Genomic DNA, 25,219 nt, shown 5'->3' with positions numbered 1-25,219 from the left:
AATACACCTGCTTGAACATGTTAAATGTCAAAGGAACATTACACTGCCAAGAATAGTGAATTTAAGTTTGTTTCAGATCATGTGGGCTGGGTTTTATTTTTAAACATGTCCATACCAATTAAGACACTGAAGCAAATGACTGCTCCTTAGAAATCACAGGTCAAGAAGTTCATTAACTACTCCTCTACTCAGTCATCAGGCAGACAAATTAGTGTCCACACCTCCTCTCTAAACAGGTTTCCTAAACTTCTTTTTTCTCCCTTCCAGAATAGACCTTCTCCTCACCTCTGTAGCATTACCTTACAAACAATTTTCCATATACCACGATTATAGAAGTGCTTTAAAGAGTTGTTTTGCATACTGTAAGGAAAGGACAGTAAAACAGCTTTTAATACGTAGTCTGTAATGAAATCTCCCCCATAAAATGGCAAAAATTTACGCATATAACTCCAACAGATTCCGTAGCAATTAACCCACTTGAAACAGGACTTCTACAGCCTTAACATCAGTACCCTTAACATTCCCTCTTCCCCCATCTGAGGCTGTGCATCACTGCTTTTAGTGTGCCAGTGAAGTTCAGCTGTTATCCACATCAAGTCCAAAAGATGCATTTCAATTATTTAGATTAGCAAACCTACACTACAAATTTTCCAAGTCAGTCTGCAGTAGGCTCCCTTAGAATTAAAGCCCCCAACATTTTCAGCAGAATGACTGCACAAGAATTTAATAAATTCACAGACTGCCACTCCTGTTTGCCTTGTTATTAAGTTCCCATCCCTTGAAAGGGGAAGATACATGCCTGTGTATGTGCACAAAGAGTTTGGATTGTAGATATAGTTCTATACCCTACTTGACATCAATTTTATTAGTGCAGCTGTCATTAGTTCTAGGAGCATTGGTATTTCTATTCAAAAATTACACACTCATGTGGAAGCAAGCCTCAAAGGAAAGAAATCCCCAAAGGCAAGAAGCTTATTATGACCCCTTATTCTTGACAGGAAGAAAAATTGTATTACTTTATTAAATGTACTAGCACAGTATTTAAAACCCTCAAGCATGAATCACAATCCTGTTCCACTTGGTGCTTCACCAGGAAGGCACAGAACACACCAGCCATACAAGTTGCTCAGTCTCAGGGGGGTCTCAGTGGGGCAGAAGTAGGATTAAATTAACATTTTTCAGACAACTCAGGAAATTACCTTTCGAAACTCACAACCTTCTCAGCTACAAAGGAATCTCTAGAAAAGAAAAAATTATTCTTATTACATTTGGTGTTAAGTCAACTTAATGAAAGGAACCTGCAGGTCAATAATTTTGCACCCTGAACAAAACTATAAAAAAGGCATTAAAAAAATTAAAAAGCAATGATTATAAACCAGGTTTTAGACCACTTGAACTTAGTCTTTAGATTGACAAAAACAAATACAGCTGAAGAATTAAATGCTGTATTTTCTAAATTTATTTTTCAAAAGGAACAAATTTGACAGTGAAGTTACTCTGTTGGTGGTGGGGTTGTGTTAAACGGGATCTGCTCTGCAAGTCTCACAAGAACACTTTAGAACAAGCTTCCTCATGTAGGAGGCACTAAACATGGTACCCAGCTTTGAGAAAAGAATGTTGATTAAACTGCTTGGTTTCTCTATAACTATTCAACCAGCCTCAAACTATCACATACTTCAACTGGGCCATCTCTGCTTAAAAGGTGTCAAGATGAGTTTAATTATCTACCAAGTTATACACCACATTTGTAAGGAATCACACAAAAAGCTTACTGTAGTCCATGTTGCCTGTTACGTTTCCTTTTGTTATTTTTTATTTTCACATCTGGTAACTTCTGTTTTTTCCTTGCCATGGCCTGTACAGAAGAGCTGTCAGAATCTGTTTGAGACTCGGTGTCTTCAGGGCTTGAGCAAAGAGCTTTATTGGTTCTACGTGGAATCTTTTTGGGTATCTTCCCTGAAGACTTGGCAGGCAAATGTTTCTTTTTAGGATTCTTCACGCTGTCCATGGGATGCTGTAATGCTTTTACAGAAGTTCTGTTATTTGCACCACCAGGTGACTCTGGTGTGTGTAATACATTTCTACGCTTTTCGGACTTAGTCAACTTCTGAATCACGGGAGTCTCTAATTTCTGATGCAAGGGTGTGGTGCATACTTCATTCAATTCTACAGGCTCTCTTTCAAGCTCTTCTTCACCAGGTTCACTGTCAGAACTCTCCCCTCTTTGTAACTGAGGCTTTTTATTACTACTTTTCTGGGCAGATTTTTTAAGCTTCTTCCTTGGACTTACTGTCCCTTTCTTAGCTACTTTAACTTTTGGAAGTTTCTGCTTAGCAGTTTGTTTCTTCTTAACTAAATGTTGAGAAGCTTTAGAAGCCAACTGCAGATTCTTGGAAGACTTGAGAGACTTTTTTAGAGACACAGTCTGCTCTTCTTGATGCCCAGATGAGGGCACAGGCAAATCCTCACTTGGCAGCATCCTTGTTTTACACTGTTCTTCATCAGATGGTTTTGTTTCCAGTCCAGACGACGACAACATCAGTTCTTCAGCTTCTGGTTTCAAGGATGTGTCCTTTTCCTGGTTTGGAGAGTCTTGTCTAAGTGCATCCTTTTTAGTCTTTCCTGTCAGTACATGAAACATTTGGACATTAATACCTTTTCCTATTAAACCTGAAGAGATATGTTGATATCTGAATGCACAAAATAAAGAATCAAAATGGAGAAGAAAAAAAAAAAAGAGGTATCGCAAAACCAGTTTTATCACTGATGGCTAAAAGAAGGCTTTCACTAAACTAGTCTACAAAAAACTTTTTGGCATACTTTCAGTATTTCCTAATTAAAAAGAGGGGGCAGAAATGTTACATTCAGTCTGCTTTCCAGTTTTCAGTGTTTCTTGCTACAAAACCCTTCACAAATAATTCCTAAAACTCAATCCCCTTTCTGTTCAAAGCACATAACCTCCTTTCTATGGAGAGAGGAACAAAAGCTTGTGGGTACCTACCTTCTACAGCTCCTCATAAGAAAAGACAACACTGCTAATTTAATTTTCAATGTCCTAACAGGAAAGGCAAAGGGTGTGGCGAAAAAAGTGAAGACTTTCTGTCTCACCCAAATCTAACTGTGCAACTGAAACACCAAAAAGGAATCCATTAATACCTATCATCTACTTTGTTATAATTTCCTTATAAACCACCAGAAAATAATCCAGTAATGTGACCTGGAAGGAAATACTGAAAAGCTGCTAAATAACTTACCCATATGAGTACTCTTACGGCTTTGAGATGGAAGGACATTTTCTTCACTATTAGATATCGGATCTGACTCTGGCATTTCTTTGAGGTCAAAAGCTCCAACATCCAGATGATCCAGTTTCTGTTTAGTAAGTGCTTTTACCTGTACTTTTCTGTTCTTGACTTTCTTATTCTGTGGCTTCTTCTTTTCAGAGGGCTGAGATTTAGAAATGGGAGTTGCGGAGCCATCGTTTTTTGATCTTTTGCTCTTACTGGGTATTGAAATCCAAGCAGTAGAAAATGCATCACCTGATTCATCAATTAAAAATTCACATTCATCTTCTATTTCTATATCTTGATGTTTCACAGGATGAGGTGATGGTGGTGATATCGATGTTGAATATCTAAAGAAAGGACGGAAAAAAACATTCATATCATTCAGGGTTGGGGGGAAATTGACTTTCAGTCTTTCAAATCTAGTGGTGACTCCCAACCTAGACACAGTACAGAACATTCCTCAGAAGAATTATTATAAAGTTCATCCTTCCTACTTTCCATATTAAGCCTCAAAACAAACCTCTGTCCAAGCGTTCTTGTTGCTACAGCTGCTAAGACAGCTGAAGAGAAAGACTTCTCTTTCCGGGCAGAAGACGCAGTAACACGTTCTGTTCCTTGCACAAGAGCAACCTGCTCATCTCTCCCAGGCTGAGATCCTTCCAAATTTTCAACTTCTCCACGACTCTTTGCTGCAGCTGACGTATTACAGTCATCAAAACGCAATCTATGAATGAAAAGCAGCATTCAAACCTGTTGCTATAAATCCTGAGTGCACAATAAAGTATTGTGAGGATGAACAGATGCTCTTGCTGACAGCATCTCACTTCTTATGAATGAGCTTCCCTTTGGAAACTTGCTGGAACACAGATTAGCAGTAGTACTTTCCAGCATAGTAGCAAGTGTCCACAGGCAACATGGAGTCAGCATGTGACTCTTGATCCAAGTGAAGGCTGCTCAGCAAGACAAATTCCTAATTTTAGGAAAGCGTGCTTCAGAAACCACCAGGTTTCCTAGACTGCAGGTGCACTGTCTTTCCAATCTCATTCCATCAATGGGAGCCAATGGGATGAGCGTCAGTCCATCATTATGATCTACGCCAGAGATTCAATCCTCTAGCAAAGCAGAACTGTGGCCAGGACGACTAGCCAGTGTTGCAGTTCAGCTTCAAATCTTCCAACGAGGAGATAATAATCACAACTGAAGCTGGTTTACTTTGTAAAAGACATTTGTATATTCAGAGCGAGAGGAACAATGACTGCTCATTCCTGCTTTAACAAATTCTTGTTAACTTTTAAAGTCAACACAGTCAATAGGATTTCACTGAAGAAGTCTAGACTGTCTCAGAAACTGGTATTTTGGTGCACTTTCCTGAAAAAAAGAGTCTAAATCTATTCTGACAGGCTTCCTTCACTTGGGTACTGCACTTATCACCAGAATATTAATTAAAAAACAATTCTGCCCTTTGTAAACCCAGATATGGAAACTTTCTAAAAAGTTTGGAATTATTTTTTATGAGTTCATAATCCAAATTTTATTTACCCTGAAGTGAGGGGCATGCATGGAATATGACACCACAGCATGTTCAGCTCTACTTACTTAACTACAGGAGAGCTTTTCACTTCCTCCACAGGAAAAGGTGATCCACGATTATCCTCAGAGTCCAAAAGCCCGGCCGGACTCTGGCACAGTGCTTCAACATCTTTTAATGTGTTATGTTTTTCTCTTTTAGACACAGGAGACTCTGGTTTTTTAGAAGCAGCTACGTAATCGTGTGTTGCAGGCTTCAGGTGTGATTCACATGACTGTCCTGCCATATATATAGGACAGGTTTAATTATTTTACTTGAAACCTTACAAAATACCAAGAAATAGTTATTTTAAAAACCTTAATTCAGCAATAGCGCGACCAACCTCTGCTGCTGACTGGTTTTAGCGGTGAGGCAGGTGAGGGCTCTGCAGACTTACGGGCTCTTTTCACAGACTTGGCTGACCCTGCCTTGGGCTGTTGTAGTTGGTAATGAATAATAAGACAAAGTAAAATATTTGATAAAGCACTGGTATTTTAACAGGAATAGCCATTTCTACAGAACATGATATTATCTTCCCTTAATTCATCCTCATTCGAATCACAGTTCTATTTTAACTAAACACTTCAATTCTCTATCTTGTAAAACTTTCTAAAAGTAACTGCAAATTTCAAGCAACAGGTGAAACAGTGTGTACAGTAAAAATCCATATGCAGCTTTAAAAGGACATCCTGCTAACCTCGAGGTAAACTATTTATTATTATCATTAAAATGAATTTAAACAATTTAACTCACCTTTATTAAGACAGGCTGAGGTTTAGCAAGAGATTTGAGATTTGCTTTGAGATTATATTCTAACATCAGACTAAAGTAAACAAACACCATTATAATGTTGCCTGTTCTCAACCCTGCCATTAGTAGAATATCCTACTTAAAAAAAGTAAAACCAAAATATCAAAACTAAGTATACAAACTGATTATTGGCATCATCCTCTCAGGCAGCACACTAGGGCCTTCAAATTGTTTCCACTCTTCAACAAAGTTACAGGTATATGAAGTTGTTGTATAGATAACTATTAGGAGTTAACAAGCTGTTTTTCTACATGAATCACCTATAAATTTTACTGTCCATCTGATAGCTAAGAGCTGTATCCTTATATCTGGAAAAGTGGCCACAACCAAATCCAAAGGAGTCCAAGACAGCCATACCCACCACCAGTAATAAGGCAGCGTGCTTCAGCCTGAGACCATAAGAAATTTAACTATCCCAGACAAAAAACTGAAGAAGCTTTCATTAGTAAAAAGCCAAGAAAAAAAGCTATTAAATAATTCTACTTACAGAATATTTACTATTAGAGCATAACTAAGAAAAAACCACATTTTTCAACAACTACTATATATCGTTAAATTATAACCTATTACTTTTACAAGTGCTCATACAGAACTAAATGCTACAGAACTAAACTTGTACCCACACGAAGCTGGACCCAGTGCTACGCTGTGACACTGACATAACTCACCCTTTGGCTCTGCATTGAAGTTCTCTTCTCATTTTTCAAAACAAAGGTTGAGCAATTTGGAGAGTTTATTGTAAGATCATCGCTGCAACCTATGAAGAAAAAAAACTGTAAATATGGGAATCTTGGAATTTTCCAAGTTTCATTTATTTTAACAAGTTCTAAGGCTTATTAAGCTCCTTTAAATCCAAACAAAAAATGAATCAGCTGCTGAGGAAGAGATTACCTTCATAAGACAGCTAAGACACAGTTTTATGAAGCTGGGAAGTGGCTGCTCTTAAAAACCCTGAGAAATACTATTTTTATACATTTTATCCCTATTTTTTATTTCTATCTCCTTACCACTAAATATAACACAAGGAAGAAATTACTTTTTTACTTTTATCAGCAAATTAAGCAAAACACCAAGTAAGAGCTTACTTTCAAAACAATCCTGTATGAGTTTCAGAACATTCTGACCCGGCTGTACATCAATCTTATTTCTAGAAAGATGAGGGAAAAAAATATTTTCAATCAAAAATACCAAATGCTCTTATCCCAAATATTAAAGTAGCAAAGTTTTACTTCTTAATACTTTATGTTACTATTTCCCACAGCTCCAACTTTAATATATTTTTACCTACCATTTCCATGCATAGATATCTGCAAAGAAATTTGTCTAAATAAGAATTCCAGGAAAAAGAGCCTCGCTGCTGCAGATTATAATAAGAATGAAGAATTCTCTCTACATAAAAGCAAACATGCAACTACTGCAACAGCCTTGAGGTAAATGAGCTTTGGGCTGACTAGAGTCTCACTTGAAATAAATAATTTTTTTTATAAATCAGACCTCGAGCTATGTTGCCTGCAGAGTGATCTAGTCACAGCAGACCTAGAAATGAAATGTGCTGCTGCACATCTATCCCTCCATACAGGCAGTCACCCTGTAAAACAAGTTATTTCTGCACTTATACAAAAGTTTCAGCAGCAAGGATTGGCTTAAGGTATCCAGTCCGTAAGCAAGTGAACAGCTCAGCTGGTTAGATTACTATTTCAAACCAGCACAAATGAAAAGGGCAAAGGTGAGTGATTCAGCAGCCAGACAGTACTGATCAAAACCAAAATAACACTAGAAAAGCCATGGAGTATTACTCCCATGATGCTCAATATATACCTTTAAAAACAGCTAATTGTGCAGATTTGGTAAGCTCATGAAACACACGTCCAGATTTCAGTAACAAAAACTTCACAGACTTCTAACACGCATGTAAAGAATGTCACAGCACTGCAACTGCTCAAACTCATCTCTAACATTTACCAGCAAGGTTCAAATATGCTGGAACTCTGTATGGGCTTCATTTCTCTACTCCTTGAAAGGCAACATGTTTGCACAGATTACTGCTTCCATACTCAGGCAGCCCAGTTAGGGGTACCTCAGGTACAGCTACACCACAATCTGCTGCCTCAGCAAAGGAATACCAAGGAAACCCTTGGAGCTTTGTCACCCCGCAGAGTTTGCTCCTCTTACCCCTAAGAAATACAAGACATTTGGGAAACATCAAATGATCAGTTTAATAAGGTACACCACGTGTTTTGATGTTTAGCTCTCAGATAAAAATCAAGGTACGTTTTCCAGAGTCTAAGAGTAAGAGTTTAAATGCAAGTTACCCTCCTCCATTGCAGAATCTTGCTCTGTAGTCTTTTTTTAAATGATTCTGTGAAGAAATAAGAATCAATTTTTACTAAGCATGATGACACTTGGCAGAAAAACAAGTAAGCAGATCTCGAGGATTCTCAAGACACCTTAAAGTAGTGGGAAAGTGGGAGTTACTGCAGCATTGTTTTTCTTAGAATGCCACAGTGCCTCTTCATACACTTGAAACCCGAGTATAACGAAAGTCATTCAAATAGCTGACAGGACTCCAGTCATTTACCACAACTAGAGCAGTAATAATTCAAGCAGCACATTATCAGTGTTGCCTTCTGTGACAACAAATGAAATAAAGCCACTGACCTGGGAACTGGCAACAGTTGTCGAGGATAAAACAGGAAGAAAGGGAAAGAAAAATTCAAAGGAAAGCAGAGTGCAGTTCTTCACTAATGTGACAGGAGAAATCTCAAAAAAATGTAAACGTTTAGCTGAAAAACAACTATAACCTCTTCCTGATCCGTGTAAATTTAAAGAGAATATGCAGTGTGGAGATTGTCTAGTCCAACACAAGAGAATTCAGCACGTTTTTCTGAAGTTTGCCATACTGACAGCACTTCTTTGTGATTCCCCTTTGGCTATTACTTCTGGCATCAAAATAACCAAACCCCACATGGATTGATTTCACTGCAAATTTTCAACATCGGTTTAAAGTGGCAGAAGGAAATTATAGCTGACAAGGGAAAACAACTGACCAAAAGCCACCACTTCAGAAACTATGCAGAACCACACTCCGCAGTCAATCTGGCACTTGAGCTTAAACCCCTTTCCCCTGCAGCAGGGTGCAGCATAATGCACTGTCAAGTGACCTTGCACATTAAAGAAACTAAAAATTCCTGTCACGGACCTAGAAGAGCCTTTAACAGTTCATTTATTATTGTGTTCGTGTCGCGCTAAACATGAAGAATTTTAAAACTTAAGCACGATTCTAGCGTGCCTGGACAAGTGTCCTGCTCTTGATGTGCTCACTCGCCCGTGGAAGGCGGCTCTCCAGAGGCAGCCCAAGGGGAACAAGGGCTGGCACAGACGCTTGTGCTCTGAGGGGAACGGGGCTCCCGACAGACCAGCCCTCAGAGCTCAAGTGTCTGTGCCAGCAGCCGGACCCGGAGCGAGCGCGGAACCCCAATTCGAGCCTTCCTATCCCAGTCCCTCCCCTCAAGAGCGCGCCGAGGGCCGCGCCTCTGCGCTACGGGAGGGCCCGGCCGCTGCCCACAACACAGCAGCCAGCCAGCCAGCCAGCCACACACGCACACACACACACACACGCAGCCAGACAGCGAGACAGAGACACACAGACCGGCCGCTCCCGCGCTCTCTCACCAAGCCCTCCGCCATCCCGGACCGGGGCCGGCGCGCGCCCCCCGCGCCACCTTCGAACCTCGCGCGCCTTTCCCGGCGGGCGCGCGCGCACGGCCGGCGGGAGGCAGCGCTCCGGCCACGCCCCCCGGCCCCGTCCCATTGGTCGGCCGCCGCCGCGCGCCACGGAGGGCAGCTGGTTTAGGCGCGCGCGGCCGTTGCGCCTGCGCAGAAGCAGCGGTTGCCACCGCTTCCCGCCCCGCGCCCCTTTGCTGCCCGCCTTTCTCTGAGGGGACGGGCGGGGACGCTTCCCGTTCTTTTATTTCCCCCGTGGGAAACGCCAGTTCAAATCCTCGCATTTCTAAACGCTACAAAACATTCACTGTCACCACGGGGCTAGGCAATTTTTTCTTTAGAACTCTACTGAAGAACTCAACAATGAGCAACAAACAACGGCTTGAGAACGTAAGGCCGCAGTACCTTACAGTGCCGGCAAAACAGTGCCCAAAAAAATAGTTTTAAGTGATGCTTTTTATCACACACTTGCGACCGGAACACGAGGTCTCGTTATTCCTAGTCTTTCTGACCACTAAAGGGATGGTGCTGCTCAGTATGCATCTGGTCAGAGTTGCAGCTTTTCCCCTCAGTATGAAATTGAAACTCATACGCTGCTGGGAGAAGTGGGAACTTAACACTTCTTCCCTGTCTCTCACCTGTGCCATCCAAAGGATACACGGCAGCAACACAGCTCTACTGCTGTTACCAGTCCTGGAACTCACTGCACCTTTAAGCTTGAGCTTCAATCAGCTTCATGCACCATGGATAAGCAACTGCACCAGCTGCTTCATCAACCACATACAGTATATCTTTACAAAAATAAGTGCTCAAAAAGGTCTCTGGTCAAATTTATCAACCTTTGGACAAAGGCTTAGGTTGCCGCATTGTGCTGCACATACACTTTCTCTAATTGCACAGGAACTGATAAACTGTCAAGTTAAGTTCAGCTTTTGGCTGAAAATCAGTTCATTTCGTAAAACAACTAGCCTACATCCACATTGTTCCAAAGAAACAAGGAAAATTTAAGAACATGAAAGTCATGAACTTATCTAAAATCTTTGTGTTTGACAACAAGTCTGTCAGATGTACAAACCCTCTGCCTAGCTCAAACCCACATTATTTCAGGATTTGAGAAGCCATGAAGAGGTGACAGAGGCCCAACTGGTGCCAGAGTTGTTCTTCCTACATATCACTATTCTTGAATAGCTTTATCTTTTTAATAAGCAGTCACATATTCCCTGTACATAGGAAAAGGGTGGGAAAATAATATGGACATCTACTTTTTACTCATGGTATAGATAATAAAAGCCTAAACCCATCTGATCCACCAAAGCAGTCCTGTTAACCATATTGAGACCCTCACACAGAATCCTCATTACTCCTAACATTGAAGAAACATGTTACCTAACCAGAAAAAAGTTGAGCTGGCTGCTTAATGCTTTGCATGCACAAACATTCCTGCATCTATTAAGAGCAGTAACCATTCAGGGAAAGCTGGTGTAAATATGAACAAACTCTTCAAGAAAGCATTTGAGTGAGAAGGATCTTCATTACTGATATAAAACTTAACTCTGGCAAATCAACTGCTCTCTCAAAGAATAACATTTTGAGGGAAAGCTATTTGAAGTGCTCTAGCGGAAAGACAGTTCTTCACTCCTGCAGGAAGACAGCATGCTCTAGCTGCTCCACAAGCACAGTGCATCAAACAGTCCTAGACAAATACAAGCTTTCATTGCAATGAATTAAAAAAAAGAAAAAGAGAAAAAGCAGTTCTCAGATTCCAGGTAATACTACAACCCTCTAGCTTGGTAGCACTGTTAGTGACAATGTTGGAGATTTGGAAGATCAGCACCCCAAAATTCACTTGCCCAGTTTGACAGAGCCTTTTTAGTGTGATCACGCTGAGCACCTGCAGGGACTTTTGATAAAAAGGAGGAACAGACTGGGAAACAGGCTCTGTCAAACACAAATGCACACTGAATCAGCACACGCCACTGCACAATCTTCAATATAAACACATTCAGTCTCCGTATCAGCAATTCAAAAGTTTAAAACACAACAAACAGTTTTAATGAGACACCTAACATGCCAACTTCTTCTACAGAAAGTCCTCTTGAAGTTACTAGTTGTGAGATTTTACCTAGATTAATTTATATCCAAAAAATTTTAAAGGTGTGCTAATAAATATCTAGAGCCATTGTGCATTTTCAGTTTTTCCATACCAACTTTTTAACTGAGCAGAACCCATCCACAGAGCATCCATCCAACAGACACACACAATAAGGAGCGGCATAACGATACAGCCATGTCTGCAAATTCTGGCTGTGATCCCTGCCAGCCTCGACCTGGACTTTTTACAAGGCTCTCAAAGGTGCTCATGTTGTCATTAATAAAAGCCATTGCATGAATTACATCTGACAGTGTACTTGAAACCCTGAGGACAGTCATAAAGCATTCTAGAATAGTACTTCATTATTTTTAAATGCTGCTTATTTCAAAAGCACAAGCATGAAGTTAACGCCACACTAATGTATCAGAGTATACTTACTCAAAGTTTTGTTTCCCAGCCTCCAAATATGAGAGATGACAGTGTTTTCAACTTGACCTAAACCTTTAAGTGATCCTTAGCACTAATTAGTGATACCAGTTAACAGTTCAGATTCTAATACTGCCACACTGAAATATATTTTAGTTGTTATTTAGAAGTGGAAACTTACTGTCTGCTTATGCTTCCTCTGCACTCTAAATGTAGCTGCCTTTTCTCATGTTTCAAAAAGTTTCTCTAAAAGAAGTTCTTAAAAAAGCAAACTAGGCAGTTTAAAAAGCAGTATTATTAATCTAGAAAATTACAGCAATAAACTAAAGTAACTATAAAACTATATACACCTTCCACAAGACATCCTGCACATAAGACTGAATCCAAAATATTGACATAATTGTATTGATTCCAGCTACTCAGTTCTATACATCTTGGTATACAGGTTCCCAACCTTAATACCTGACTTATTCCTGACGGAAAAGGAAAAAAGAAATAAAACTCCTGACCAATAGTGTTCATTAAATGTGAAGACATTCCTAAAGCTTAATCAATTATGACTGAGGATAAACAGCTAAGCTGTTAATAGCTTTTGCAACAGCTGCACGACATAATGTACAATAACAGTCTCTAAAGCTTAAACACATGAGAAGGTTTTTCAGTTTATAAGTTTTTATTCTAACCTCACATTGCTCTACCATGATGGGGAGAAAAAAAACCACCTCAAGTATCCAGTGTTTAAATGATAGAGTTAAATTATGATTTTTCTGTAACACACCTCTGCCTCACCACAGCAACAAAACTAGTTCATAATGATTTCCAATTAAGCAGAATTTTTACACTTTGATATCCCAGTAACTGACCAATGAAGGTTAAAACCTCACTGTTCAGTAAAGCTCAGACTTGTGCTGAGGACAGGTGTACAGCACAATGATTTGCTATAGGGAAATGATACCAAAAGGAGCAGCTGAGGAAACTGTCTGCTGTGACAAACATCCAGAGGCATTTGTCTTTTTCTCCCTTTAAAATTATCAAGTGCTACATGTGATTTTAATTTGATGAGGGCAGAAAGGTTCAACCACATTCTCTCTTTGTTGAAGACCAAGTTTTATTATTGAAAGTGCTAATTCGGCTCTCCAATAGGTTTTCACTTTCCCCATACTGCAGTATTCCACAAAGAACAGTCTTAGTGCAGATAATCAACATTTCCAGCTCTCTGAACTTCAGGGGAGTTTTGACAATTCACACCTCCTCCCTATGTTTCCATGTTGAGACTGACACAAGACAGCTGCGCTGACCACGGCACCACTAACCATCCACACAAGAACCAGTTCCTCTGCTTTTAAGTGGGAGTTTAAGCCTTCCAGGTGGGTTAAATCTCATGTGTAGATGGCAAGAATGAAATTCTTGTTTGAGAATTAAGTAACATATGAAATGAATTTGAGATGTTCTTAGAACACCAGGAATATCATAAAATGGTGCTTCTCCTATTTTTTGGACTCTTCCCTAAGCAATGCCTAATTTGCACATAGGGGCCATTCTTAGGTTCACTGTTCTTCTTGCTTTCCTCAATACAAATCTTGTCTTTAAGGTAAGGACTGTACTGGACATTCCATTTCATGGAGTGACCAATCCTCCTTTGAGCAAACAGGTTTGAAGAATACAGGAGCAGAAGAAACAAATCAGTTTGTCTTCAGTGCAGAGCCACTGATTTTCACCATTTAATTAAGGCTTCACCAAAAAGAAGTATATAGTACCATCTTTAATAGCTGCAAATTAGCACACTCCTTTCAGAACAAATGGTCCATGAGTGACTTTTGTGTCTCTACCATCAATTGTCTTCCTGAACAAAGTAGTATCTCACTGGCGGCCCTGGCAAGTCTTCCTCTCCATCAGTCTCTGGAGCAAATGATACTGTCAAATCCACATACTTCTTATCAGCTGATGGCTTCACAAGCTTTTGCATCCTATAAAGAAATGAAGAACAGTTTGTAAACACACCAGGAGGATTGGCAGTGGGAATTCGGGGCCAGAAGGAATTTCACTGCCAGCAGTACGTACTGGCCCGGCATACTACAGACCAAATCAAAATAGAGAATAAGCCACCTCTAAATTTTGACACAAAAGTTGTTCCTCCACCTGAGCTTCAGCACATCATACTCCATTTTTCTGATAGACACAGCCCATTAGTGAGCTATTACACTGTTCCTCCACAAGTGCCCAGTACAAAAGAGAAGAGCACATGGCCACTTTCAGATGGGATTCCTCACAGAAACAATTTCCCCTTAGCATCGTACTGAGGCACAAGGTAAAGTTAGCTTCTCTGTAGGATTTGGGTCAATGAAGAGGAGTAAGTTTTCTGTCTACCAATAAACACCAGTTTTAATGCATTAGGAAGAACCATGCCAGTGCAGACACTAGATTGTAAGTTTTGATGGAAAGTAATTCTGTTGGGGTTAAGATGTTAAATCCTTGAATTTCAAAGGTGAAGAGTGATGAGGGGGAAAAGCAAGCCATGATCTGGGACTTCTTTCTTCATGACCACAGTGGGAGTTCAAACTCTGTAAGTACGTCACGTGGTAGTGCAACTTTCCCCATTTGCCCTCTGCACTCTCAAAAGCTGCAGCCAGTGCTTGCAAGTTGCACACTGGAATATTGAAGGAGGTCAGCCAACCTGACTTTCATCACATATCTGTGGATGACTCAAAATTATTTTCTTGCACTAGTTCCTGAGGCCAGCTCAAATGCTAGGAAGCTGGGGGAATAGCGTCACTCACTTCTATTCCTCACAGGCCACCTAGAGAAGGATTTCCCCTCTGGATATGCCTTAGTGTGCAGGTCAAAAAGCTGCTTTCCTCAAAGTACTTGCTTCCTTGCAAGAACACAAAGCAGCCTCTTCTCAGCAGAGATACTGAGGTCATATTCATTTCCATGAGGTAGTCCTAAGCTACTATGTCTCTAAAACTTGCTTTTAAGGAGTTTGCCATCAGTTAATGCTGCAATTCTGAAATGAATAAGCAGTCTGATAATGCTTGTTATATTACAGCAAGATTTAAAACAACTTGAGAAAAAACAAACATGCAAGCAAGACCACAGTTTGCTGTGCAAATATCCCAAAGCTTTTGGGACTGTTTGTAACAGAACCCCAAGCCACTGTTACTCCATGAAAAGCTGGACTCAAATCTTAGAGTAGTAAGAAACGCTGATACTCACAAGAAGGCAGCTTCACACCATAACTTTGACTTCATTACATACCCCCCTCACTCAAAATTATTTATACAGCTGTAAGAGAAAGCATATAAGCAACTTCTTTGGAGACAGGGTGTAAATTCTCATCTTAGTATGCCAGGCACTCTGCAGCTTAGAGGCTCTTCTCTTCTTGGGAGTTTGAAGAGGCTTGCTCATACTACTTTGCCTAATATTACCTACTGGCAGGCCCTCAAAACAGTACTGAGCAGTGCATCAACTTGCTTCAGCAAAGCCTGTGAGCACTGACCAGCACACACTTCAGAGGAGCTGTAAAGAACAGATTTTGAGCTAAAGTAGTTCAATCAACAGGTGTAAAGCAGAACTAAACCTGGGTGAGATTTGGCTGTTATTTTGCAAAGGCCTTCAGTCAAAACTCAATGTCCTGCCTTCACATCCTGCCAAACTGCCAGTGTGCAATACCTCAACTTCCTGTCTGTAAGCAGCATTGCAAAGCCTTTGTGAATATCATCTTTTAAAAGGGCTAAAGTGGTGTAGAATCTTAAGCAAGTACTATAACTGAACAGACTTCCAGAAATCTTGAACTGCAAGCAACACATTAACTCCTTCAGAGCTAAGTTGCTATATATCAGCAGTAGTTTTAAGCCAGTTTCAAAAGGTTCTAGTAGTCTTGTTCTGCTTGAACCATGGTGCATTCTTTCCCCCCAAAAAATTACTGTCAGACTTCTTTAGCTTTCTCATTCTGGTATTCAACAGTTAAAGCAGCATTTTGCAAGTCTCCTTTCCTCATCACAGAAGTTAATTCACTTTCTCTTTTTCTTTTTTTTTTTTTCACAAAAGAAACAAATTATGTGTTTTCTTTCCAAAGTATTAATGACTAGAAACCACTTTGAGAGAAAAAACTGCTGTCAGACACACATCCTTTTGATACAACCATTGAGCATAATTTATATGTGCGCTTGTGTCACTAAATCCATTTTCCAGTTATACTTACGTCAACTTTAGTCTTTTAATATGGCCTGGCATCACAGGAACATAGAGCATTTTGACTCCTTGTACAACCATAGTTGGTTCAATTCCATACTTCTCCTGGAATTCACAAATTAAAACTTATTAGAAGACCAGAACATCTGCCCAGAGCAGCAGATACTACTGCTGCTAATACTATAGCTAATTATTCCAATCCATAGGATCCACACCAGAAAACCTGCTAATGCATGGACACTGACAGAAGTTTTATTAAGATACATTTGAGGCAACTGAATTAACAAAGAATTTGAAAACAGGCTTGGATGCCTTTTACTTAGAGACATTCCCATTGACATTAGTTATTACTAAATTTATTCTGGTTTGAACAGTAACTTGATGGAAATAAAAAACAAAACAAAACACAGTTCAACAACCCAAACCAAGAAACTCCTTTCCTCTTGTCTTGTATTAACCAAGGACAGTAGATAACTTACTCTGACAGCATTTATGAAGTCCAACAGAGTAAAATCCTCTTTCCCATAAATTGTCCACCTGTCCCAGATGGTAAATGATATCCCATTTCTGTTTTAAAAGTGAAAGGTTGTTACTTTAGAATGTGAACTCAGTCATTTCCTTTAAAAGCATATTGAAGAACTGCCATGTCTTCTTAGTGATGTGCTATTTAATCTTGAGCAAAAATCTCTTCCCTCTCTGCTGCCATTTCTCCAGCCCTCTGACCGTGCTAAGCACAAGACACAGTAGACCTCCAAGTAAACATGGTATCTGACAATGAAGTTACTGAGTTTTCAGACCAACTGAAAAATAGCTCTTGTATTGAACAATTTATGTTTCCTAAGGACAATGCCACACATCTACCTTCTCTAGATTTTTAAAGCCTCACAAGTAACATCTTCCACTGAAAACAAAACTAAGCCTTTAAATACACTATTTTTTAAATTAGGACAGATGAATATGGGCTACACTTTCCAAACACGAAATTCTTGGGCAATGCATTACAGGACACCCTTGGCAGTATTACAAGGATCACTTACACCTCTAGTAGTACACAGTAAGTGGACAGCAGAGTTTGATAGCAAGCATGAAGTAATTTAACATCTTCCAAGTTTAAACAACAAGAAAATAACCTTGAATATCTAGAATGCTTAACTGGAATATGGCCATGAGCTGTGGTTCCATCATAGCTCTGCTATGTGAGCACATAACGTCTTAATCTGGATATCTGGATTTAGTAACTATTCAAGCTTCACACTTGTTGGAATGGCTCAGCAAGTTCTAAGCATCAATGAGTAGGTTTCCACATACTGCCACTGTCCTTCCTACCTGATTTCTGTTCTTCTTACTTCAGCAGTTTCTGTAAAGACCATTATGGGAATGGCTAGGTTCAGGAAACAGTTCTTGTATGCATCAGCTGTGTAGCCACCCACAACTTTGATGAGTTCCAGTGCAACCTGCAGTAAATTAGAATTTACTTATTAGGTTTTGTGTTATCAACTCTGGTGTAGTTAAAGAGGCCATCAACTACAGAGAAAGTTGTTAACGAGATCAGCCTTTATCCAATCAGCAGAGTAAATAACATGGAAATGCAACCCACTATGCCATAGAAATAAATTCTGTTGCTGCCAAGGGAAATACTTTAAAACATTCAATACTGTTCTTAATGTGGTACTCTTCCAAAATTGTTTGGTTCATGAAACCTCCACAAAGCATGAGGTTCTGTTGAGATGCTTGAATGCGAACTACTACAGAACACATCCTTTCCACTCTTGGCAGTGGCATTCTGATGGAAGTTAGTGTTAATGGCAGAAAACAAACCAAAATGCTGAATTCCAACCCATCTTTCTGTGCAGCAAATCAAAAATAAAAGCACCAAAGGCTCACCATGTTAAGGAAACTTCCCTTTTTGACTATTCAGGAGCCAGTCCAGCAGCCATACTCACACCACCCAAGATTTTCACTGCTGGGACTGAATTCACAGTGGGCAGCTTCTCAGTGGGTGCCTTGCTACTCATCCCACTCTCACAGCCAGACAAGATTTCCTTGCTGGCTCAACCCTGGATTTCCCATAGCAGAGCCTCAGACTTCTGGTTTCTTTAAGTATATTTATCATGGTGTAGCAAGGGAATAACAGCTCAAGCTGGTGCCTCGGAGAAGGGGCCCTGAACAAAGGACTACCTGGGCTTTTGTACCCTCACAGTCTGTGTGTTCGACAGTCATGGGTCTTCCAGCTGAGTCCTCGGCTCCTGCTGTGTCTCTGAGTGTCCGGTCACCTGGCTGGGCCACAGGTCCCCGTGCCCTTTGTTGTGCAAAGGGTCAGCATCAGTTCACAACCTCTTGCCTGAGGCTCCCACCCAGAGCTCAATCTCTGGCTGGCACTGCAGCTCCACACTGAGCTACTTGCACTACATGTATTCCTCAACCACATCTAGAACCAAGCATGACCTTTTCTATTAGGTCAATGGATACAAATCCATTTCTTTAAATGAGCCTCGGTCAGGGTAGCAGTAATCAATACCGAGACAACAGCAGTTTTAGGCAAGAAACAGTAAGAGAAAGAAATATGCATTTTAAAAATCAATCTCACCAGCCCCGATACTGCAGCAGTAGCTGTTGCAATGGCAGGAATAATCTTTCCAGCAATGCGCTTTGTTTTGAACCGATCTGCTGGTTCAATGTTGTACATCTTGGCTCGCAGGTTTGACGCCGCTGTTATGAAATCTATGTGCCCATTACTATCGTCATCTTTCTCAAAGGAGATGGGCTTCATTTGCAAGTCGGCTGTTCATTAAAAAAAAAAGAGCAAAAATTTTATTAGAAAACTGAAGATGTCCTAAACATAATTTATAGGAACAAATTAAATCTAGAATCTTAACAAATTAAAAATTTCACATCCTGGAGTTTGAGTTTGGTGCCTTACTCGTTTTCCTCTGCTGAAAGCAGAAATGCCCTTTCAATACCACTAGCTAAAAGTGAATAATGAAATGAACATCAACAGAGCACTGTAATTTTACTTTCTTCGCACCACCAAGAACAGATTTTGAACATTCCTGTGGATGTTACACATATATCCCACCTCACTAAAGCTCCATCCTGTGAGAATTCCCTTTTAAAGCTTAGTTTATCTGCAAAAATTTCACTATGGACTCAGTAGCATTGGAGTCAGAGTTTTGGATTGACACTCCATGGGATGAGTTAGAGATAAGCTTATCTTTCTCCCGGATTCATGGGCTAAAAAAGCTTGCTTGTAGTTGTTGCCCAACGACCTCTTCATGTGGCCAGGCACAAAATGGAATCCAAGCATCCTCATTTTAACATCTAGAAGATGCTGAGGAAGACTCTTAACAGTCTTTACAATTTAGGATCATTTCAGACTGAGAGCTCTAAGTAGTGACTTTCCGCCTTCTCAAACCCGAATCACTTGCAGTCCATCTGGGACCCAGCCAGCACCCTTCCCCTCCTTAAGGGTTCAATTCCCTGCTGCTGCCTGCTCACTGACATCAGTGTTGTGATTACACGCAAGCGTAACAGAGAGCCCTAAAACTGCCAGGAATCTCAGAAATACAGAAGCACAGGGTAATGTCAAGGAACCGGATAGGTATGTATGTGGCACTTCAGAAAGCTTTGGGTATCAGCTCTACTTCTTGCAGAATTCCAGAACTGCTTCATCCAAAGATCTGAATGTCATTAGTGGCAATGCAAATGCAGGATATTACTAAACTATGAACCCAGTTTGCACTACTCACTTTCCAGAGCTTCATTGGATAGTATAGACTTCTCCAGTTGGAAAATAGCATTTCTTTCATCCTCACTGCTGACTGGAATATGATCTGGTTTTCTTGCAGTTTCATCAGTCTGTACAACCTGCAAATGTGTGCAGTGCTTGAGTAATAAAATATGTGAACTTCATACAGCACAAGTGTCAAGTGTACTAAATTTCCTGTCTTCCCTGCAGATTTTCCTCCCCAGTTCAAGAGAGACATGGATTTACTGGATCATGTCCAGCCAAGAGCTTCCAAGAGCATTAAAGGATTGGAGTATCTCTCATACGAGGAGAAGCTGAGAGAGCTGTAATGGTTCAGAGTGGAGGGTCAGTGCAATCTTATCAATGTGTATAAATATCTGATGGGCGGGGAAGTACAGCGAGCACAGCCAAACTCTTTTCACTGGTACCCAGTGACAGCACAAGGGCACAAATTGAAGCACATTAAATTCCCTAAGAAATACAGAAAAATACTCAAAACAAACACTCAAACAAAACCACCCCAACCAAACTGTGATTCCAAGTCAAAACACCCGTTTGTCTTCCCAAAGCAAGCATTCATGGGACAAGTATTAACACTAGGCAAGGAAATATGAAAAAATTAAGAGTATTTCCTAATTTTAAATTATGAAAAATGCTAGCCCCTGCACAATAATGCTTAAGTTGTTTTGAAGTTCAAACACTTCAAAAATAAACACAAAGGTAATGACACTTCTTTAATATTAACTACAAAGAAATAAAATTGACACCAGTCTTGGATTGCTTTACAGTTGCTTATGAGTAAAATTTTACTACTTTTATTAAAATAGTACAGACTCATGTAAATGTAAAAAAAAACCTTGCAGAATTACAATCACATTCATGCATGGAAAACAATGCTAAAACAAGTAATTTGAAAAAGGTAACCCTCCAAACGATTTTCCATTTAGCATATAGTAGATACCACAGCTATACCAAGTTAAAACAGTCCTGTATGCCACACTATTATTTATTACAAAACACATGTTAATTTATGTTTATTTCTCATTAGCACTGATGCAAGAAGTAGTTGGAGATGTGGGACACTGCTTGTGGAATATTTTTTTTCTTTAAATTAAATATCTCACTTACTTTGTTTGAAGGTCTAAACTCTGGTACCTTCACAGATGAAATAATCCCCAAAATAGTTTCCTCTGACAAGTCCTGTTATGGTTTTGAAGAAAAACAATTTAAATTCGCATCAACTCAAAAGGTCCCCCACAAAAAGACTGTAAATCCAATAGTAGTTCAAAGAAGACTAGACCCAAAAAAATCTCACAGATATTCAGTGACGTTTCAGCCAAACATCATCATTAAAACACCAAGTGACAACTGAGTTACTACAGCAAACCAGAGCAGTGTGAAGTGTCTAGCACTTGAAAACTGAAGTGCAAACCTGACTTACAGGAAGAAACAAAAAAACAAAGGATAAGCAGCACAGAGGCTCTAAGCAGTAAAATATAAAACCCTCATAGCATAGCTAAGACACTTAATTTTTAAAAATGCCGTAAAGAGATTTTCTTTCAGTTCAGTAGTTATATTCCACAGGAAATAGGTGCATCAAAATAATAATTCCCAAGGTCAGTGCTTGCTGAAAATATCCAATACACTACTCATTTCTTCTCTAGGTTAGGGATTCAAATAAAGAAAAATAAGTGCAAGCAGCTGCTAAACAGCCAGTGCGGAAGGATAGTTTACTTTAAGAATCACTTTAATCAGTTCTTGAAAAGAACTGGCAGCTGGACATCAGGCCAAAACTGAACACCACATTAAGTGTTGGGAACGCTGTTAGAGCCTAGATTACCTTTTCTGTGAAAGGAACACAGTACACTGTTGCAAAGAGTTTTGCTGCGCTCACAATGAAACCGTAGTGCCTAAAGAAAACAGAATTATTTTTAGTTGGTTGTTTTTTCTACTTCAGTTGCCCAAAGGTTTGCAATCATGTTCAAGATCTTGAACACACATACTGAAAAACAGAATTTCCATCCTTCAGTGCACACAGTATAAAATAGATAGTACGTTTTTGAGTGACTCAGAAGCTGTCCCCAAAATCAAGCAGATTTTGATGAGTGAAAAGTTATTTAATGAAAACAGTATTTCCTTAACCTTTGCAGTCAACCAAACAATTACAAACACTCAAATGACATCAACGTGATAAAAAGCTTAATCTCAGAATTACTTTGATATTTGCCATGACCTCAGTTTTCACTCAAACTAAAAATGGTGATCCAGTTTATCAAAGCAATTGTAGATACACAGCAGATAAAAGCTTTTTAATCCATCAACCACATCAATTCTTAAAATTATCTGTAATACCCAAGCCATCTAGATTAGACCCAAATTGTGATGAACAAGAAAAGGAGTCCCTCCACTAGGTCATTCTAGGTAGTCAACTTAATTTGGCACATCCTGCATTTCACGATGTGGACAATGGGGGCAGGGAGGTATGACAGCAACAACTCAGTAATTCTGTAGCCATGTAAGACATGAAAGGGGTCATTCTAAGCCATTTCACATTAGATGTTGTCAGGACAGCACCCTCCAATCCCATGTCAGTGAAAGTAAAATTATCCGCAGTGAAACTATTTGATAGCTCACCAAATCTGCCACAGCATAAGACTGTGCACTAACACCTATTGATTCCAGTCCAACTTCCTGGCCTATAAAGCCACTGCCTTGCACTTTCTGCTGTCAGTTTTACAGGATGCTATACAATGCATCTGGGACAGTACCATACTTACAAAGGATCATTAAATTCAAACTTCACTGGGAAAGGAGGCCTCTTTGGTGACTGCCAAAACAAACCTGGAAGGAAGACAGACTTAAGATGAAATCCTAAGGAACCAGGAACAGCAACACATGACATATGCCGTGAATTTACAGCAGGCATAAAGGGGCACTTGTACTTACTTCCATCTTTTAATCGTGTATCAAGGGGAAATGAATGAAGGAGCTGAAGAGCCTAGAGGAAAAGCCAGAGAGGCTTTAGTACTTTGTCACATAGATAGACAAGACCACACTGAATTGAGCTTTCTTAGCTGAAGTAATTTAAAGAGTTAAGAAAATCATGAGACAACTTTGTCAAGATGGACAGCTTAAAGACAAGTACTACAAGACAGAACGCTTGCCCATTTCAGTCACAGAACAAAGATGACAATGTCACCTCATCTGTACAAAGCTCAAGCAAGGCATTTAATCCAAGAAGCAAAGCACTCTCCCCCACCTTATTGTCACTATAGGATTCTTGCATATGGATTCACAACTAGGAATGCAATATTTTCTCAATGTGACAACTACCACCAGGGATTCTGTATGCACAGGTATGTTTATTAGTCCACAACATCCCAATCCCATCTTTCCTACAAAATTACACACATACTTTAGGCAACACTGTGGACCAGACTGTCAGAATGACTGGCTCTTATTTCAGAAAATCTTTGAGAAAATCAGGGTTACAAAGGTGAGTTCAGTAACGGGAGTTTAACGTGGGAAACTAAAACCCACTGCCGAATAAAGGACATCTGATAATCCTCTGTTTTGGAAAACACCAGAAAAATGCCAAGAAAACTGCATGGAGACTACTGAACAGAGTACTAAGAGTAAGTTAATAAACCAGACCTAGAAGTAGAAGGGGATGCAGCATTTTTAAGTTTCAAATATAGTTCGTTATTTTTGAAGAGATGGAAGTGAGTGCAGACTTGGACACCTTGTTATTAGGGCCACCAAGTTTTCTAAAATCCTCATTAGTCTAGTGCCACCTCATTTACAGGTCTTACCTACCTTATGGCTAAAATACTTTTCAAATTTTACTCTTGCTAGTTCTACACATTGAGTCCAACTTCGGGGTCTTCTACTCAGAGTTTTAATAACATGAAAACAGCCTTCCAAGCTCTCTCCTGATTTTATTCTCTAGATAAAGAAACATGAAAATGTTAAAACAGACAAGATTCCTTCTAATTCAGTCAAACAGTAAATATGTTTTTAGTAATCCATAGGCAAGAGGAAACAGAGGTTCACTTCATGAAGTATTATCCTTTATGTGGTCCTCTCCACTGGGGTTTTTCTCCCACTTACTTCCACCAGCCCTTTGGACCACAGGCCATTATAGACTCACAAGAAAAGATAGTAAACGATTTCAATCTAATTTATTACATAGTTAAATTCACTTCAAACTCAGTCTCACTTTCATTTTTCCCAGCTAGTTACACATCAGTGTGACACACACTAATCACACACAAGCAGTGTCTCAGTCTTTCTGATATTTCTACATCATGTACAGAGCCCATGAGCTGGAGAAGCTTTTAATTATGGGACACACCAGAAATACTGTTCACATGAGGAACTAATGACTTGGCCAAGTAAGTCTTCAGGTTTTCTGAAACAAGTCAGAAACTAACCCAAATCTCACTGGCCTTAAATAGAAACAAAATCCATAAACCAGTAGTTTAAACACTCTATTCTACCCTGGCAACATTCCCTTACCTGCAAAACTTCTTCTGCCGACAGATAGGTTTGCCAGAACTTGTTAAACAATGAAGGCTTGTGAGAAAATGAACTTTCAAACTGTAAAATAAAAAGAACAAATATGGCATTTTGCAAGAAGTATATCAGATCCCCACCTTCCCAAACATGGAGTTATGCTGAATGCCAGAAAGGTTAATCCATTACCTTATCTCTTGCCCACTGTATTGTATGCTCAATGGCAGCTGGGAAAGACTTTAAGGTGCAAAAAGGTATTTCTTCCTCCGGTGGATCCCGCTGTAAATAAGGAGGGTTGCATGTGAATGCAGGCTTATCCAGGTTAACTGCTAATAATAGCACCAAGAACTTGTACACTACATAAGTTAAAAACTCTGCTGTTCTAAAATACAAAGTGACTTTTTATGCTTAGAAATCTGTTTTATGAACACTAACATTTTCACTTCCTCTTTATGAGGAACAGTCTACATTCAACACTGGAAAGCAAAACTGAACTGTGAAACATAAACAACAGATGAAATTGCCAACCAGCTTTTCCAAGACGTGCAGCTGGCATTCATGTACACTTTCAACATGAAACATGCCCTGTCACTCAAGGCCAGAAAGACTTCCTAATGGATCCTAGCAGGACAATTAGGATGCTCAAAATACTGTCTCCGTGTCCACGTGGCACCATTTCATGGTGTTCTCAACCAGTGAATTTCTCCAGAAGAACTTAAACAGAGGGATACTGCAGATAGTGTCTATCAGGAATAGAGCCTGAAGGTTCATTTTTCCCCTTTCCCATTTGAACAGAACTGTTATGTATGCTTGTAAAGCACTGCTCAAATTTTATTTCCTGTGAGCTTTTCTTCAGAAACCAA

At 39.8% G+C, this 25,219-nt stretch overlaps 2 protein-coding genes across 2 annotated transcripts in view; both read right to left on the bottom strand.

Moving 5' to 3' along the window:
• Window positions 1-9,415, bottom strand: part of CENPC (centromere protein C) — a 28,339-nt gene extending 18,924 nt beyond the window's left edge. The window contains exons 1-10 of the mRNA XM_048304896.1: window positions 9,337-9,415; window positions 7,977-8,023; window positions 6,750-6,811; window positions 6,333-6,421; window positions 5,198-5,288; window positions 4,884-5,094; window positions 3,808-4,011; window positions 3,255-3,634; window positions 1,773-2,622; window positions 1,200-1,238 (exon numbers count right to left, since the gene is read on the bottom strand). Coding sequence (XP_048160853.1) covers window positions 1,200-1,238; window positions 1,773-2,622; window positions 3,255-3,634; window positions 3,808-4,011; window positions 4,884-5,094; window positions 5,198-5,288; window positions 6,333-6,421; window positions 6,750-6,811; window positions 7,977-8,023; window positions 9,337-9,351 — 1,988 coding nt within the window. The 5' untranslated portion in view covers window positions 9,352-9,415. The remainder of the gene's footprint in view (window positions 1-1,199; window positions 1,239-1,772; window positions 2,623-3,254; window positions 3,635-3,807; window positions 4,012-4,883; window positions 5,095-5,197; window positions 5,289-6,332; window positions 6,422-6,749; window positions 6,812-7,976; window positions 8,024-9,336) is intronic.
• Window positions 9,416-12,995: 3,580 nt separating this feature from the next.
• Window positions 12,996-25,219, bottom strand: part of UBA6 (ubiquitin like modifier activating enzyme 6) — a 29,719-nt gene continuing 17,495 nt past the window's right edge. Inside the window, exons 22-34 of the mRNA XM_048304085.1 lie at window positions 24,546-24,635; window positions 24,360-24,440; window positions 23,658-23,786; window positions 22,788-22,839; window positions 22,619-22,682; window positions 21,682-21,751; window positions 20,970-21,041; window positions 19,843-19,960; window positions 18,684-18,877; window positions 17,423-17,550; window positions 16,576-16,663; window positions 16,107-16,201; window positions 12,996-13,872 (exon numbers count right to left, since the gene is read on the bottom strand). Coding sequence (XP_048160042.1) covers window positions 13,737-13,872; window positions 16,107-16,201; window positions 16,576-16,663; window positions 17,423-17,550; window positions 18,684-18,877; window positions 19,843-19,960; window positions 20,970-21,041; window positions 21,682-21,751; window positions 22,619-22,682; window positions 22,788-22,839; window positions 23,658-23,786; window positions 24,360-24,440; window positions 24,546-24,635 — 1,317 coding nt within the window. The 3' untranslated portion in view covers window positions 12,996-13,736. The remainder of the gene's footprint in view (window positions 13,873-16,106; window positions 16,202-16,575; window positions 16,664-17,422; window positions 17,551-18,683; window positions 18,878-19,842; window positions 19,961-20,969; window positions 21,042-21,681; window positions 21,752-22,618; window positions 22,683-22,787; window positions 22,840-23,657; window positions 23,787-24,359; window positions 24,441-24,545; window positions 24,636-25,219) is intronic.

This window comes from Corvus hawaiiensis, chromosome 5, assembly GCF_020740725.1.
Source record: "Corvus hawaiiensis isolate bCorHaw1 chromosome 5, bCorHaw1.pri.cur, whole genome shotgun sequence".
Classification (NCBI taxonomy): Eukaryota; Metazoa; Chordata; class Aves; order Passeriformes; family Corvidae; genus Corvus; species Corvus hawaiiensis.
Note: the sequence above shows the minus strand (reverse complement) of the source record. Positions and strands in the feature narration are given on the sequence as shown.